This window comes from Nematolebias whitei, chromosome 21 (assembly GCF_014905685.2).
Source record: "Nematolebias whitei isolate Nwh7 chromosome 21, NemWhi1, whole genome shotgun sequence".
Classification (NCBI taxonomy): Eukaryota; Metazoa; Chordata; class Actinopteri; order Cyprinodontiformes; family Rivulidae; genus Nematolebias; species Nematolebias whitei.
Window position 1 is genome coordinate 31,873,719 of NC_056518.1, and position 15,740 is coordinate 31,889,458.

At 42.5% G+C, this 15,740-nt stretch overlaps 1 protein-coding gene across 1 annotated transcript in view; it reads right to left on the reverse strand.

Annotated features, from left to right (window-relative positions):
• Positions 1–1,170: 1,170 nt before the first annotated feature.
• Positions 1,171–15,740, reverse strand: part of pacs2 (phosphofurin acidic cluster sorting protein 2) — a 38,178-nt gene continuing 23,608 nt past the window's right edge. Inside the window, exons 10-24 of the mRNA XM_037694659.1 lie at positions 14,255–14,345; positions 14,008–14,079; positions 13,581–13,705; positions 11,904–12,036; positions 11,594–11,698; positions 11,208–11,314; positions 10,981–11,135; positions 10,776–10,886; positions 10,588–10,696; positions 7,097–7,139; positions 6,970–7,012; positions 5,762–5,897; positions 3,181–3,404; positions 2,003–2,116; positions 1,171–1,289 (exon numbers count right to left, since the gene is read on the reverse strand). Of these exons, the coding sequence (XP_037550587.1) occupies positions 1,171–1,289; positions 2,003–2,116; positions 3,181–3,404; positions 5,762–5,897; positions 6,970–7,012; positions 7,097–7,139; positions 10,588–10,696; positions 10,776–10,886; positions 10,981–11,135; positions 11,208–11,314; positions 11,594–11,698; positions 11,904–12,036; positions 13,581–13,705; positions 14,008–14,079; positions 14,255–14,345 (1,687 nt within the window). The remainder of the gene's footprint in view (positions 1,290–2,002; positions 2,117–3,180; positions 3,405–5,761; positions 5,898–6,969; positions 7,013–7,096; positions 7,140–10,587; positions 10,697–10,775; positions 10,887–10,980; positions 11,136–11,207; positions 11,315–11,593; positions 11,699–11,903; positions 12,037–13,580; positions 13,706–14,007; positions 14,080–14,254; positions 14,346–15,740) is intronic.

Sequence of the window (15,740 nt, forward strand, 5' to 3'; positions counted from 1 at the left end):
CACCTCAGACAGGAAGTTACATGAAGTCAGAGAAACAGGCACCACCTAACGTGAAAGACTGCTCTCAAGGCAGCTGGCTGTGGTCTGCAGACCTCTGCTGCCTGATCGGAGGATGTCTTTTTAGACCAGCAGCTTAGAAGAAACACCAGATCCACTAATCAAGATGATCTCGTCTGGAATAGAGTTCTTCTTTCATTTTGACAAAACCTAAAAGAACCAAGAGACGTTTCTGAACCCGTCTGGAGCTGGAAGTCCGGACTGAACGTCTCATTCTGGTTTGTTTTGGTGGAATTGAGCTGTAACAGATCATATATTTTGTATTTTTTTTACAACTTTGTAGGAAAACTTTTCTAACATTTGACCTGAGCCTGATTTTCATTTGATCAGTGGGCTTTGTGTTAAAATTATAAAATGGTGGAAAAGAAAATGTGCTGCTAAAAGGACGTAAAAAAAAGAATGAAAAAGTTTAAAACCAACAACCTGCAGCTCTCAGAGAAATATTTACTTCCTGTTAATGTCTACACGCTGAAGCAGAGCTAGTTGGGTTATCATCTAACTAGGCTAACTAGCTGCTGGTTTTTATTGTAACAACAGTTCAGTGCAGCACCTACAGTGTTTGTATATTCTGTTCTACTTCATATTTTCTCATGATTAATTGAACTTTTATCGTAGGAGAATAAAAGAGTTTAAAGGTGTAGAGACGGAGCCGGGTCAACAGAAGTATTTTACACAACAGCTGATTCACACGGAGACGTTTCAGCGAAGGGCTTTTTGTTTGTGGCTAAACTTTTAATAACCAACCGTGATCTTTAACCCCTTCGTTACAAATCCTCTTGTTGGACTTGGATTATCGTGCTGGCCAAGAGCTAACGTGGTTAAACGTCAAACAAACAGGCTGACAACAGAAAGACACTCAACATGTTAATGGTTCAAACACGTATCAGATTTTTAAGTTAAAGTCTATAAAACATGAGCAGGAGTCTCTTTAAAAAGCAGAGTGACAGCCTGACCCGAGACGTTTCTACATAAATAAGAAAGATATTAAATAATAAACGAATGCAACAGTGCAGAGCAGGTTTAACCTCAGACAGCAGAACAAGATGGAAGGAAGGAAATCACCAAAGACCGCTGGGACAGCTGTCCTCCATGTCTCAGTCTCTTTAGGTGCTACTAGTACGGACCTTTTGTGTGTCCAAAGATCCCGATAGGAAACTGTTTGACGTGTGAAGACCACTGAGCTGCTAACTGGAAGAACTTGACATCGTTCCACTCAACGCCGTCGATGAGAACTGCAGAAAAGACGCAAAACAAGACGAGACAGGACGTCAAACTCTTTCGACTTCGGATCAGTGTACGCTCAACTCGTGGTACTTTTATACTCTTGGTACTTTATACCTGTGGTATTTTATACACATGGTATTTTTAAACTCATCGTATTTTTTATAGTACATGTATTTTATACTCGTCATATTTTATATCCGTGGTATGTCTGTATTTGTCATATTTTTGTACTAATGGTATTTTGCTACTCATGGCATTTTAATGCTCATATTTTTATTCTCATGGTATTTTCAGTACTGCTTTTTTATTTCACTCGGTGATCATTTAGTTCAGAATGCAGACATGAAGTATGTCAGCTTAAAACAAAACACAATTTCTACTTAGAATCATAAAAAACAGGAATTTAATTATAGCTAACTGTGGGTCTGTAAATACTTCCAACATGTCCATGAAATAACAAAACCTGAGTTACTTCAGATATTTTCTGTTCATTGTCAAAACTGAGGCACTCTGTGTGAACGCCATCCAAACTCAGGATTATCTTTACATTACATGAAGAAACGACCATTAACAAATGATATAAATCATTTTACTGTATCAGATCGTGGTTAAACTGTGAGCACTGCTAAAGGTTTTCTTTGGAACCAAATATTGACAAGTTTGATTAGGTCAGAGGACATGGATCTCCTGTAGCTCCGAGTGTTTTCTTGCTGAAGGTTACCTCTCAGCATGGTCTGCTGGTGCTTGGCAGTGCAGATGAGGCGACTGATGCCTTCGATCACTTGACTCTTGGACTCCAGATCCTTGTCCTTGCTCTTTTTTGGCAGAAACATGACTGCAGGAACGAAACAACAAACATCCACAGATCGAGTAAACAGGACGTACACAAAGCTCTCTGTAGGAATTCAAATGTAAGGATATTTTATTTTGTGCCACTTTCAATGTTAAAACGAAAGATTTTGTTTTGTCCGTGTTGACCTAGTTTACCTAATTTGACCTAATCTTCAGAAAAAAGGTGTGGGAGCCTAAATGCTGTTTTGTTTGTTTATTAAAATTTTTAAATGTCAAAAAGAATAAATTTGTTATTGATATAACTGTAAGTCCATATTTGTGTGTTTTGAATAATTCTTTAGATAAATATTTGATACAGAGACATATTTGATTGATTGATAAAGCCAGAGAGGAGAGATTTATAATAAACAGTGGTCCTAAAGGGCCTCTCATACAGTAGTGTTTGGACAGGCATGTTGCAATAAATAGTGGTCCTAAAGGGCCTCTCATACAGTAGTGTTTGGACAGGCATGTTGCAAAAACCAGTGGTCCTAAAGGGCCAGTAGCCCTAAAGGTCCTGTCATAAATCAGTGTTTGGACAGGCCTGGAGTGGTACAGTTTTTAACCCTTCCCTACCTCTCTTGTTTAGCTTAATGTTTTTCTTTTGTTTTTATATTTTAATTTTGTACATGGATCATTTGTGTTTTTGCCATTTGTTATATAAACAGTTTAAGTTTGAACATTGTGGTCCTAAGGAGTTTTTTCTGCAGGAAAAAGATGGAGCGGAGGAGTTTGCAGCTTCAAACAAAGACTCTATGGAACTTTTTTTAAAGCTACAAAAGGTAAAGCAGGGCTGCTTAAATTCAATACAAAAACAAACAAACAAGAGTAAATAAAATTGAATTCTAAGGATGTTGGGACAGTTTCTACAAAGTTTTAGTTCAATTTTTTTAATGTAAAATCCATGAAGTTCCACCTGGAACTTTTCTATTTAACGCACCAGAGACTAAAACCAGACCCAGTTAAGGTGACATCAGAACCGCTGCAGCAGGACTCGTGCTGAAAACAGTTTTGGGTTCTCTCAAGCTAAGGGAAGCCCAGCTACATTACCCAGAATGCACAGCATACCCTTCTTATTCTTCTCCTTGGTCACCACAATCATGGACATTGTGGGCTGGGGGCCGGGCTCTGAGCCCCACAGAGGCAGCCGGCTGACCTGCAGCGAGCGGAAATTGCACTTCAGCGTGTTTTTGGAGGAGAAGTCTCTCTTCTCCATGTCTTTCTTCTTCTCTGCTGGAGCCACCCAGTAGTCCACCTGGAGACCCATCAGCTCTGCAGACTGACTCCCAGAGCTGGAAAACAAGAAACAATCAAATCAAAGTTCACACTCGAGACGCTCGCTGTGCCTCTGACATCATGTCCTCTTTGTCAGACACACCTGCAGCCTCCTGAAGAGTCATCAGGATCCAAACTGCTCATTAAAACATTAATCGTTTTATATTTATTTAATCAGGTTTAATCTTTGCAACAACTCTAATAAATATTAGTTGTACTGTGTATTTCAATAAAGTTTTGGCCAGAGTTTAACTGTGCGTGTTTACGTTAGCAAAATGTATCAAGAACCACTAGAAGGATTTTAATAAAATTAGAACTTTTGGAGTCAATCCGATTCAAAATGGCTGCATCAACTAACCGGATTAGTCAACAGAAAAAAAAAATCTCCAACTGTCAGTTTACAGATACTGAGCTAAAGGTTGTTGTGGTAGTAGCTGAGAGTTGTTCTCAAGCATATTGAGATTCTCCAGGTTTGATCTCAGGATGAGGTGATTCTGTTAGAAAAGACGGCGGGCGATATGCATTCCTTTAACAAATGCTGGGCCTTTTGGTGTTGGGTTATTCTGAGTACTTAAGGATAGTCATTATCTTCCCTGCAGCAGACGGCAGTCAAAGAAATGTCAATTTTGAGAATTGTGGCAAGTGGAGCTAACACCACATGAATGTAACGGTGTGTTTTGTTAAAATAAATAAAATGTACCTGAGATGTGTTGATGTGAAGGCTGAGTAATGAAGTTCAAGACTGTCTTTTAAAAGTAACTAGAGAAATTACATTTCCTGTGGAAAATGCGGTGTGAATGCTTTTTGCTGAAGAACTTGCTGAAATTAGCTTAAAAAACATGCTAAAATGTAGCTGAAATGGAAAAACAAGTCTAAGTTAGCAGAAGAAAGCAGAAAGAACACATATTTGTTGAATTGGGTTTAAATATTCAGAAATGAGCACAAAAATCAGGAAAATAGCTAAAAAAAAGCTGAAATTAGCAAAAAAAATCTCAAAAGTAGCTGATAAGCCAGAAAGAAGCTTAAGCTACCAGAAGGAAGTGGAAGGAGCTGAAACGAGCAAAAAAAAAAAAAGTGGAATTAGCTGAAAAGGCTAAAATGAGCATAAACAGCTAAATGTTAGATGAAATAACTAAAACTGAAAAAAGCTGAAAGGAGCATTAAAAGCTGAAATTAGCAGAAACAAATTAGTTAGCCTGAAAGAAGCAGAGATTACCATAAAAATTTGAATTGATCTGAAAACAGCTGAAATTAACTAAAAATGCTAAAAAGCTAACTGAAATGGTCGAACAAGCTTAAATTAGCAAGAAAAGGCAGAAAGAACACATATTTGCCCAATTAGGCTGAAAGGAGCAGAAATGAGCAAAACGTGGAAATTAAATGAAAAATGCAAAAATTAGCACCCAAAAAAAACAGCTGAAAAGTAGCTAAAAAGTAGCTAAAAAGGCAGAAAGAATATGAAATTGCCAGAAGGAAGTGGAGAGAACACATTTTTGCTGAATTATGCTGCAAAAAAGTTGAAATGGGTACAAAAAATGTGGAATTAGCTGAAAAAGCTTAAATTGCCATAAAAACAGTTATATAGTATCTGAAATAGCAGAAAAAGCTGAAACTATCTTGTAGTAAGCTGCAAGAATCTAAAAAGATCACAAAACAGTTGAAAAAACAGCTGAAATTAGCTGATAGTTGCTGATAAAATGCTTAAATTTGCACAAGGAAGCTGAAAGAAGCTGAAGCAGAACAAAATGTGAAAGGAGCAGTAAAAGGTTGTAAACAGATCTAAAGATATGAAGGATGGAAAATGAGCTCAACTCATTTTCTATGAGATAAAAATGGCAGAAAAGGCTAAATATTTAAAAAAACTAAAGTTGCACCAAAAAAGCAGGATTGTCCTGAAAGAGCTGAACGTTTTGATTTATGATTTGTTGAAATAGCACAAAAATTGTGGAATGAGAAAGAAGCTGAAAAACAAACAGAAGAAAAATGGATCATAATAGTGAATGCTTCATAAACATTCACAAAATAAAAGGTTACAAAAGTCTGGACTGCAAAGTCCTGAATGAGCCAAACGTTTTAATGAGTGGTTAAAAATGCTGAACATCAGCCGAAACAGCTGCTGCTGTCTTCAGGCCACACAAATCGTTTGGTGATTGTTTTACCCCGGCTGTCCGTCCTGACCAAACCTGGGCTCCAACCTGTAGCCTCAGGACCACGAGACCACGGCTCTGACCCACTGCGTCACCACAGGCCCAAAGTATGCTGAAATAGTTGTGTAGGGAACAGTGTAACCAGGACAACAAGCGTGTGGATGCTGGACCGGGTCAGAACACAAGAACGTGAGTGTGAAAAACTTTGTCTCAGGTTCTGTGCTCACCTGTAGTCACAGAGGCTGGTGTTGGTTGAGGGGGAGGGGGGAGGCGTTGGTGAAGCCTCCTTTAGTGCAGGTGAGACTTGAGGAGGAGTGGAGGAGAGGAAAGAGGAGCCCAGAGGAGCAGCATCATCAGAGTCTCCTGCAGAAGCCAAGACTTCAGTCAGACAGGGTCAGAAAGGCTGACGTCTATGGAGGAAACCTGCTCAGAACACACTCGGCTGAAGTTTTACGCACATACAAGAATAATTGTGTAAAAATCTACATAAGTCTCGCATGACGAACTTTCAAACTGACGACGCTTTCAGTGAATGTAAAACAGACCGTCAGACACAAAGAACAGCGAGGAAGGGTCAGTGGTCCAACCCATAAATTCAGTTCAGTTTATTTATACAGCAACAAATCACAACCGAAGTCGTCTCAGGGCACTGAACAGAAACATTCACACACTTATACAATTAGTTAATAATGTTATTTTTCTGAGGAGAATAAAGATTAGTTCCATTTCATCGCAGTCTCCCATCCTAAGCAAGCACAGAGGCAACAGTGGAAAGGAAAAACTCCCTCTTGAGGAAGAAACCTCCAGCAGAACCAGGCTCAGGACAAGCGGCCATCTGCTTCGACCGGCTGGGTTTGAGAGGAACAGGAAGGAGGAACGGATACACAATGACAGATCCAGGATGGACGAAGACATGGAAGTAGGAGGTTCTGGTAATGTTTTTAATGTGGGGGATAAAAGACATGTCCTGATCAAAAATAACACCAAGGTTTTTGACATTAGAGCTGGAGGCCAGATTAATGCCATCCAAAGAGGGCGAAAGACTGAAACATGTATTCTTCAGGTCCAAAAACCAAAACCTCAGTCTTGTCTGAGTTTAAAAGAAGAAAATTTAGGGCCATCCAGGTTTTTATGTCTTTAAGGCATGCTTGTAAGTAGCTGGTTGGATTCATTGGGTTTCATGGACAAATATAACTGTGCATCATCAGCATAACAATGAAAATTTATCCCATGCTGTTTAATAACATTACCTAATGGGAGCTAATATAAGGTAAAGAGTATTGGTCCAAACCCTGAACCCTGAGGAACTCCATGACTAACGTTTGTGTAAGAAGAAAATTCATTCAAATTCAACATGAACACTCATTTTATTTACTCCTCTCTGAAGGTGGACTTCCTGTTTCAGATAAAGAGTCATGGGAATCAAACAGCTGACCTGATGCTGCAGAGCTTTGCTCCACGAAGCCGACCTTCACCATCTGAAAAACCAGCAAGGAGAAGAAGGTTCATTCTCATCCAAAGACTCCAGGTAGACGAGGGGCGCAGCCGATGGCTCCACTTACCCCGATGAATGGTATAAACTTCTGACACGAGTCCTCGTTGGGGCTGAGGAAAGACCAAAGACAGTTCAGGTAACAAACAGGCAGCAAATAAAGCGGTCAGGATTATTCAGAGAAAAATAAGATCAACATGAGGAAACAGAAGACAGAAACTGTAACCAAAGGCTGGCTGTGAACAGTTACTGAGGTCCAGTGGTGAGGAACGTGCAGATTACACGAGTCTAAAGAGACAGAAGCTCAGGATGGAAGGACCAGCTGAACATGCTGCTGGCTGAATCAGGGTCCGACTTCTGATTGGAGTGGGCCAGGCAGAGAGCAGAACATGCAGCTACAGGCCAGCATTAAACCATGAAGCATCCAATCCCTGCAGCGACCGGCCCATTGAACCAACCAGAACCAATCAGCAGGTCCAAACAGCAACATACAGAAGAGCAACCCAGTTCTGACAAAGCTGTGTGAACTGGAAAGAACAGCACGATGCAAGGAACAGTAATCTGAAAGAACATCGCAGAGGAACAAATAAACCTGTCAGGTGAAGAAACTATCTGCATCATTTCCATTTGTTCCATTTTATTAATGCAAGTTTTTAAGACAGTGGGGTGGTGGTTCCTCTCTTCAAAATGGGGGACCAGAGGGTGTGTGACAATCCAACCGCAGATTCAGGAAGAACATTACAGGTTCCTTCCTGGCTGTCGAACACTTGACCCTCACTAGGGCCCTCGAGGGGGCAAGGGAGTGTTCCCAACAGTCCATGTGTTTTGTGGACTTGGAGAAGACAGTTGAGAATGCTCCTCAAGGTACAGTGTGAGGCCTGTTCCTTGAGTAATGGATTGGTGGTCCATTGCTATGGGACATTCAGTCCCTATACAGGAAGTGCGAGACTTTGGTTTACGTCAGACCCCCAGCCAGAGCTGCCTGTTGTCACCAATTTAGTTCATAACCTTTATGGATAGAATTTCTCAGTGGGGCAAAGGAAGTCTGGTTCAGTGGCCTCAGGATTCCATCTCTGACATTTGTAGATGATGTGTTCCTGCTGGCTTCACTGTGCTGTGATCTTCAACTCTCACTAGAGTGGTTTGCTGCAGAGTCAGAAGTAACTGGGATAAGGATCAGCACCTCCACCTCTGAGGTCATGGTCCACAGTTGAAAAAGGGTGGATTCCCTCTACTATTGGGAGTGAGTTGCTGCCTCAAGCGGAGGAGTTTAAATAACTCTGGGTTTTATTCACAAGTGAGGGAAGAATGGCGAATGAGATCTAAAGATGCAGCTTCTACAGTATTGCGGACTCTGTGCAGGTCCGTTGTGGTTAAGAGAGAGCTCAGCTTCAAGACGAAGTCCTCTGTTCACAGGATGTCCGTGTTCCTACCATCCTCTATGGTCACAAACTTTGGGTAGTCAACAAAAAAAAGAGATTATGGATCCAAGCTATCAAAATGATTGTCCTCTGCAGGGTATCTGGACTCTCCCTTAGAGATAGGGTGAGAAGTTCAGTTCTCCTTGAGAGACTCGGAGTAGAGTCGCTGCTCCTCCACATCCTGAGGAGTCAGTTGAGGTGGTTCAGACATCTGTTAAAGATGCTCCCTAGATGCCTCCCAAGGGAGGTTTCCCAGGCATGTCCAACTGGGGAAGACCAAGGACACACTAGAGACACTATTTCTCTTGGCTCCTCCTAGAAGAGCAGGAAGAGGTGGCTGTGGAAAGAGAAGTCTGGACCTGTGGAAAATGATGGATGGACACTGTACAGTATAATACTGTTGTCTAAGGTTTGTATGTTTACTGCTACAGTCTAGAGCTCCTCAGCCCAATGTTCTCACTCCACATCGCGGTAGTTGAATCATCAATAAATGGTTTTTGATTTGATTAGATGTGTGTCTTTAAACAGAGACGGGGTAAAAACATTTAGTTTTCATGTTTTTATTTCTGTTTCTGAGGAGAAAATCCGTTTGCAGTGATCCAGAAGCACAACATGCTGGGAAGGAGAAACGAAAGGAAAGGAGCACAGCGTTTGGTCTCCTGCCACTTTATCAGCACCTTCAGAGTCCGCTCATGTTATTTCACTTCAACCGAAAAAAGCCTCAGCAGTCAAAATATAAAGGTCCTTAAAGTCAATCTGATGTGTGCAACTTGTGAGCACATCCACTGACTAAAGACATGTCCAATAAATCTGTTTGAAAACTACAGATAGCTGGATATTTTGCTAACAGTTAGGAGAAATCTTCCTCTCTGTGAACAACAAAAAAGGTTGAATCATGTCATCTGGACTTCGTTTTTTTTGTTAAAAAGAAACGTTTCACCCCTCATCCAAGAGGCTTCGTCAGTCTGAGGCCTAGCCATCTGGTATTACCCAGAAGCCACCCCTGATAAGGGGTGGCTTCTGGCTTCACGATGTGAGGCCTGGCTAGGCCTCAGACTGACGAAGCCTCTTGGATGAGGGGTGAAACGTTTCTTTTTAACAAAAAAAACGAAGTCCAGATGACATGATTCAACCTTTTTTGTTGTTATATACCTGGATGACTGAGAAAACAAACTTTGTGTCTTCCTCTCTGTGGTTAATCAAATTCAGCTTGCAGACAGTTTGAGTGCTGAGTCAGCTTTTAGACCTTTCCCCGTTTAGTTTGCTTTCAGCTACTGTTCTGATAGTTTTAGCTTTTAGCTACTGTTTGGTTAATTTTAGCTTTAGTTTGTTCAGCAACTTCCAGCCGAATATTTCAGCACTCAGACTTTTCACAGAAAATCTGTTTTTAGTTTTTCTTTCCTTAGCTTGATGTAAAAAATAGAAGAAAACTATTGTTTGTGATGTCACATCCTGCCCAAGTGATGTCACATCCTGCCCAATTGATGTCACATCCTGTCCAACTGCATCTTTAAATCTAATGATTCAAACTACATAATATCCTGTTCTGTTTAATGACAGAATCAGTGCCTTTCCTACTGTCCTCATGAGTTGTATTCTGTCCTCATTGGTTGTCTTCTGTCCTCATGGTTTGTCTTCTGTCCTTGTAAACTACAAGGTATCTTGTCTGTCCTCATCCTAAACCAGCTGCTCTGGTCCTCTGTCCAGGTGGGACACTATAGTTTGAACTGTTTAGATTCAGACTAAAAAAGGACAAGCACAGAGAATGTCCTGTCAGGACAAAGGACGCCATCTTTTCTGTCCCTGACTACTTTTCAAATGAAATATAGGGGAAGAGAACTCTCCAGCAGGCAGCTGTTAAAGTGGCAAGCTCCAACATGGACATGTCTCAGAGGACATGTCTCAGAGGGACAGAGAGCCACGAACCACCAGGCTATGAGAAAAACAAACTCCATCACAGTACCTTACTGCAAAATCAAAATGAAAGCTCTTTTTCCTTCAGGAAAACAAACAATAAAAACATTACTCACACAAACAGTGATGGGGAGACAGATTTACCCCCCACCCCCCAACACTGGACAGATTAACCCCCTCCCCACCCCAACACAGAAGAACATCTAGGGCCGACAGGAGCCGTTACCTCTTCTGTTTGTAGGTGAGCATGGCCTCCGCGATGTGCAGCTGGTGAGCCCCGTTAGCTCCCTCCATGTACTGCTTCACCCTCGACACCACATCTGGACCCTCCTGGGCTGCACAGGATACACGAGGATCAGCTGGTTACGTCTAACTTACACAGTCTGAAGGTCCAGTGGAGAAGAAACAACCCACCAACAACAGGAGCCTCCAGTCGATGGAAGAAATCCCTCCAGGCAGCGTCCTGGAACAAACCGTTGTATCGATGGTCAATAGTGCCGAGGTATTTGGAGACCGGATGTGCACCTAAAGGTGTTCAGTACCAAAAGCACGGAGCTTTAAATGTGCAGTCTGGTTTCAATATCTACTGTAAACAAGAAAGAGCTGGACAGTCACCGACCCAGTGGGATGATAAGGAACCTCATGTAGCTGAGCCAGTCTGGGGTCTTTGGGGAGAGGTGGTCTACAAACAGTCTCAGAACTGTATTGAGGTAGTGCTGCGCCCCTGCCACCACGATCTTTATAGGAACGGGCGTCTGGGAGTTACAGTTGCAGCTGCGATGGAGAATAAAGATCAAAACTCTTGACTGAGTTACTGAGAGGTTTGAAAACCAGGAGCAGACTCACAATCTCTGGATCCGAGACACGATGGTGTTGAACGCCGCCTGGATGTCGGCGCTGGTGCAGGTGCACACCACGGGCAGGTGGTGGTTCAGGAGCAAGTCTGAAAGATACTGAAGGAGAAGTTCAACAGAGGTGAAAACAGACAAGCACACACCGTTTTAATTTTTTTAAATGCTTTGTAAAAATAAAAGGCCCAGCGTGTCCTGGTGTCCTCCGGCAGTGACTCATGATACCTTAGTCTTAACAAGGTGTGCAGAAAGTTCTGAAGTGTCTTCAGGTAAAATAATACATTTTTGTTTCTCATTAAGTATATTATATTGAAGATAATAAAACAGATTTATTTTGACTTAAATATGGTCTAAATGATGATAAAACGGTGGAGGTCTTACCTGACCCTGCCAGTCGGACGTGTTGATGAGGACGATGCTGTCAGGGAGGTGGTTATCAGACACTAGGATGTGGTTCAGTTGGTCGTACACTGTTTTTCTGGGGATCTGCAACAATAAAAACCAGAAAATGAGATCAAATAAGTTTTTAAGATGTGCCTTCATTAAACCATTCAGTCATGTCTCTCTGCTGTCCCAGGTTCAGTGGAGTGATGTAATCATAGAAGTGTTGGCACAGAGTAATTTTCTCATTAGCTGCTGTCAGTTTTCGGTGCAGTGTCCGAGTGGTTGTGGTGCAGCTGTGGCCTCGTGCCTGTAGGTGGCAGCTTGTGTCCAGAGACCGCTCGTTGTCCAGGCTGTTGGCGCGCTCGCTCTGGGGCCTGCTGGGCTGGCGCTCCTTCAGGGACGTGCTCCTGCCTCGTCTCCCCGCCAGCTTTGGTTCCTGCCTGAGAAACGAAGCAGGACGTCAGGAGGAAGAGTTCAGATCAAGATTTACTTCCCTTAAAAACACTGTGGGATGAACAACGTTCCTTCAAATGTTGCCCGCCATCGTTCCTGTCGGAGATTCAGACCAAGACTGTGTTCTTATGAGAAACAATGGAGTTCTACATTTCACACAATCTTCACCAACATCACCAGACGTCCCTCAGAGGCTTTCATGGATCTTCAGCTCAGTCTCTGTTAAACTGTTTGACTTACAGCCATTCATCTGTTCACTCAAATCCATTAGCTTTGGAGGCCATCTTGAATTGGGTTAACCCTTAACAGTCCCCCAAAATTTCTAAAAGTCCTGGAAAAAGCCTTCTGGAGTTTTACCCTCAGCGCTCAACATATTCTAAGTACAACCAGAATGGAGGTAGTACTACTACGACCAGCGTGGAGTTAGTACTACTGTGACCAGCATTGAGTTGGTACTACTAAGACCAGTAAGGAGTTAGTACTACGATGACCAGAATGGTGTTGGTATTACGACAACCAGCATGAAGTTAGTACTTCGAAGACCAGCATGGAGTTAGTACTTCGACAAATAGCATGGAGTTATACTATGGCGACCAGCATGGAGTTAGTACTAAGACAACCAGCAAGGAGTTAGTGCTACCACAACCAGCATGGAGTTGGTACTACGATGACCAGCATGGAGTTAGTACTATACCACCAGCATGGAGTTAGTACTATGATGACCAGCATGAAGTTAGTACTTCAAAGACAAGCAACCAGCATGGAGTTAGTACTTCGACAAACAGCAAGGAGTTAGTGCCACTCCTATGAGCATGTAGTTAGTACTAAGACAACCAGCATGGAGTTAGTACTACTATGACCAGCATAGAGTTAGTACTACGATGACCAGCATAGAGTTAGTACTACGATGACCAGTATGGAGTTAGTACTATGACGACCAGCACATAGTTAGTACTACTACAACCAGTATGGAGTTAGTACTCGGAGGACCAGCATGGAGTTAGGACTACTATGACCAGCATAAAGTTAGTACTATGACAACCAACATTGAGATAGTACTACTACAATCAGCATGGGGTTAGTACTACGATGACCAGCACAGAGTTAGTGCCACTACGACTAGAATGGAGTTAGTACTGCTGCGACCAGTATGGAGTTAGTACTACTGCGACCAGTATGGAGTTAGTATTACTACTAGTACAAGGAAATTATAGGCTCTGGAGAGACACCAGACTGACCCAGTTGGTCAAAAGCGATGTCAATCAAAGGGGAGGGCCTTCACAGCCATTTTGAAGCTGTGGTATTTAAATTTATAACTCGTAGCAGAATCTATGAAGTTCTGTTCAAATATACATCCGCAGGGCCCGCAGGCCAACTGCCTGCAGGTAAGATGATGACACCTGGAGCTCTTCAGTTGTAGATGAACATCCAGTAATTCTGTAATTCCAGTAATGATTGTTTTGATCCACAGGAATCCTTACCAGTACTGTAAATAATGATAATAATATTTAATTTGCACAGGTGAACGTACCTGTTGGATGAAATGATGAGGGATTCAGTCTTAGTCATTTTACCACTCAGTGGCAGCCTCTCTAGAAACGTGTCCATGGTGTCCATCTCCAGCTCGGTGGTGGGAGTCACGGCTTCGGGCTGTTCCTGAGGAACAAACAAACACCAGCCTTCCTTCTTGAAATGCATATCACCCGCCGCCGTTCACACCAAACATTCAAACTTAGTCATCCATGTTGAGACGAGATGAACGGTTTTGGTCAAATCTTGAATATTTTATTCGACATAATCAAAAGTAGGGGATGACTCTCAGCTACTACCACATCAATACCTGTAAAGTTGTCTGTTCCAGCTTTCGTCAGTCGTCCTTTAATTGTGCGACTGATGGTTGAGAAGTTAAAAATAAAAGTAAAAACCTCAGTGAACTTCAGCGGATGAGTCATACTCACAAAGGTGATATTATCCGACGCAGCATCCTCTGCACACCTGGAGCCTCCACACCTGGTTTTATCCAGATCAATCTAGAACAAAACAAACCACCACCTGCTGAAAACCAACTCATTTGATGAACGTGTCGTATTCTTACATCCAACAAACGACCCAAAGTGACCTCTAATTTTGCAGATTAACAGATAATCTGTGTGGGAAATGTACGTCCAAGAGGACGTTATTTAGACAAAGATGTGAGGGTCTCACCGGGCTGGGGGGTTCTTTGTGACTCCGACTGCTGTGGATGCTGCCAATCTCAGTCTGAGAGCTGGACAGAGACAGTCCCTCAAAATATGGCCTGAAAAAAGCAAACGGGTCAACAAAATGTCACCATGGATGTCCACGGTCCTTAGAACATTAAATAAACATTTCATTTGAAAATACAATCCCAAATCTGAAAGGATGGGACATTATATACAATCAATCAATCAATCAATCAATCAATCAATCAATCAATCAATCAATAAATCAATCAATCAGTCAATCAATCCATCCATCCATCCATCCATCATCAGGCTCTGGACTCAGGTCTGGGGGGCAGCAGCTTGATCAGGGAGGTCCAGCCTCCTCTTCCTCTTCCAGCTCATCTGGGAGGACTCCAAGGAGTTTCCAGACCAGAAGAGAGATAAAGTCTCTCCAGCGTGTTCTGGGTCTTCCTCAAGGTCTTCTCCCAGTTGGACATGTCCAGAGCACTTCCCTAGTGAGACGTTCAGGGTCCATCCTTACCAGAGTTCATGACCATAGGGGAGGGTAGGAATGCAGAGCGACCGGTAAACAGAGAGCTTCTCCTTACAGCTCAGCTGCCTCTTCACCACAACGGACCGGCACAAACTCCACAATACTGCAGACGCTGCACTCATATGTCTGTCAATCTCACGCTCCATTCACCCATCACTGTGAACAAAACCAGCGACACTTGAACTCCTACAGTTGAGGCAGAACCTCACCCTTGACCCAGAGAGCACAGTCCACCCTTTCTGAATGAGGACCAGACTTCAGACCTGGAGGCTCTGGTCCTCATCCCAGCTGAGAACCACTCCAGTGAGAGCTGGAGATCAGGAACACTTCCACAGATCAGTGTCTGTAAACACAGTTCATCCACAGATGCTGTTTAAAGCTCTATCAGACAAAGAAGAAGCCAGAAGTGAACACCATCAGAACCACTGCCGTCTTCTCTGGACCAGAGCTCATTTTAAATGGACTCAGGTGAAGTCCAGAACTGTTCTGAGGTCAGATGGATCCAAATCTGAAGTTCCGTTAGGAACCACGGACACCACGTCCTCCATTCTAAAGAGAAGGATCATCCAGTCTGTTTTATCAGCGCACAGTTCAAAAGCTTGCCTCTCTGATGGTATGGGGGTGCATTAATGCCTCAACTTTTTGGACATGTTTTGCTGACATCATATTCAAAACGGCACTATTATTTACATTTATAAATCACTGCATTTTGTTTTTATTTACATTTGACACAACGACCCAAATTTTTCAGAGTAAATAATTCCTCTTATTGTGAGTTCGTCCTCTGATCCATCTGAGTTCAGGACTTCAACCAGAGTCAGAACCTCAGAGGAGCAAACACAAACCAAGCTCATGCTAACGTCTAACAATAAGGTTGTTTGTGTTTGTTCTTAGCCTTGCTTGTTTGATGTTTGTTTGTTCTTAGCGTTGCTTGTTTGTGTTTGTTTGTTCTTAG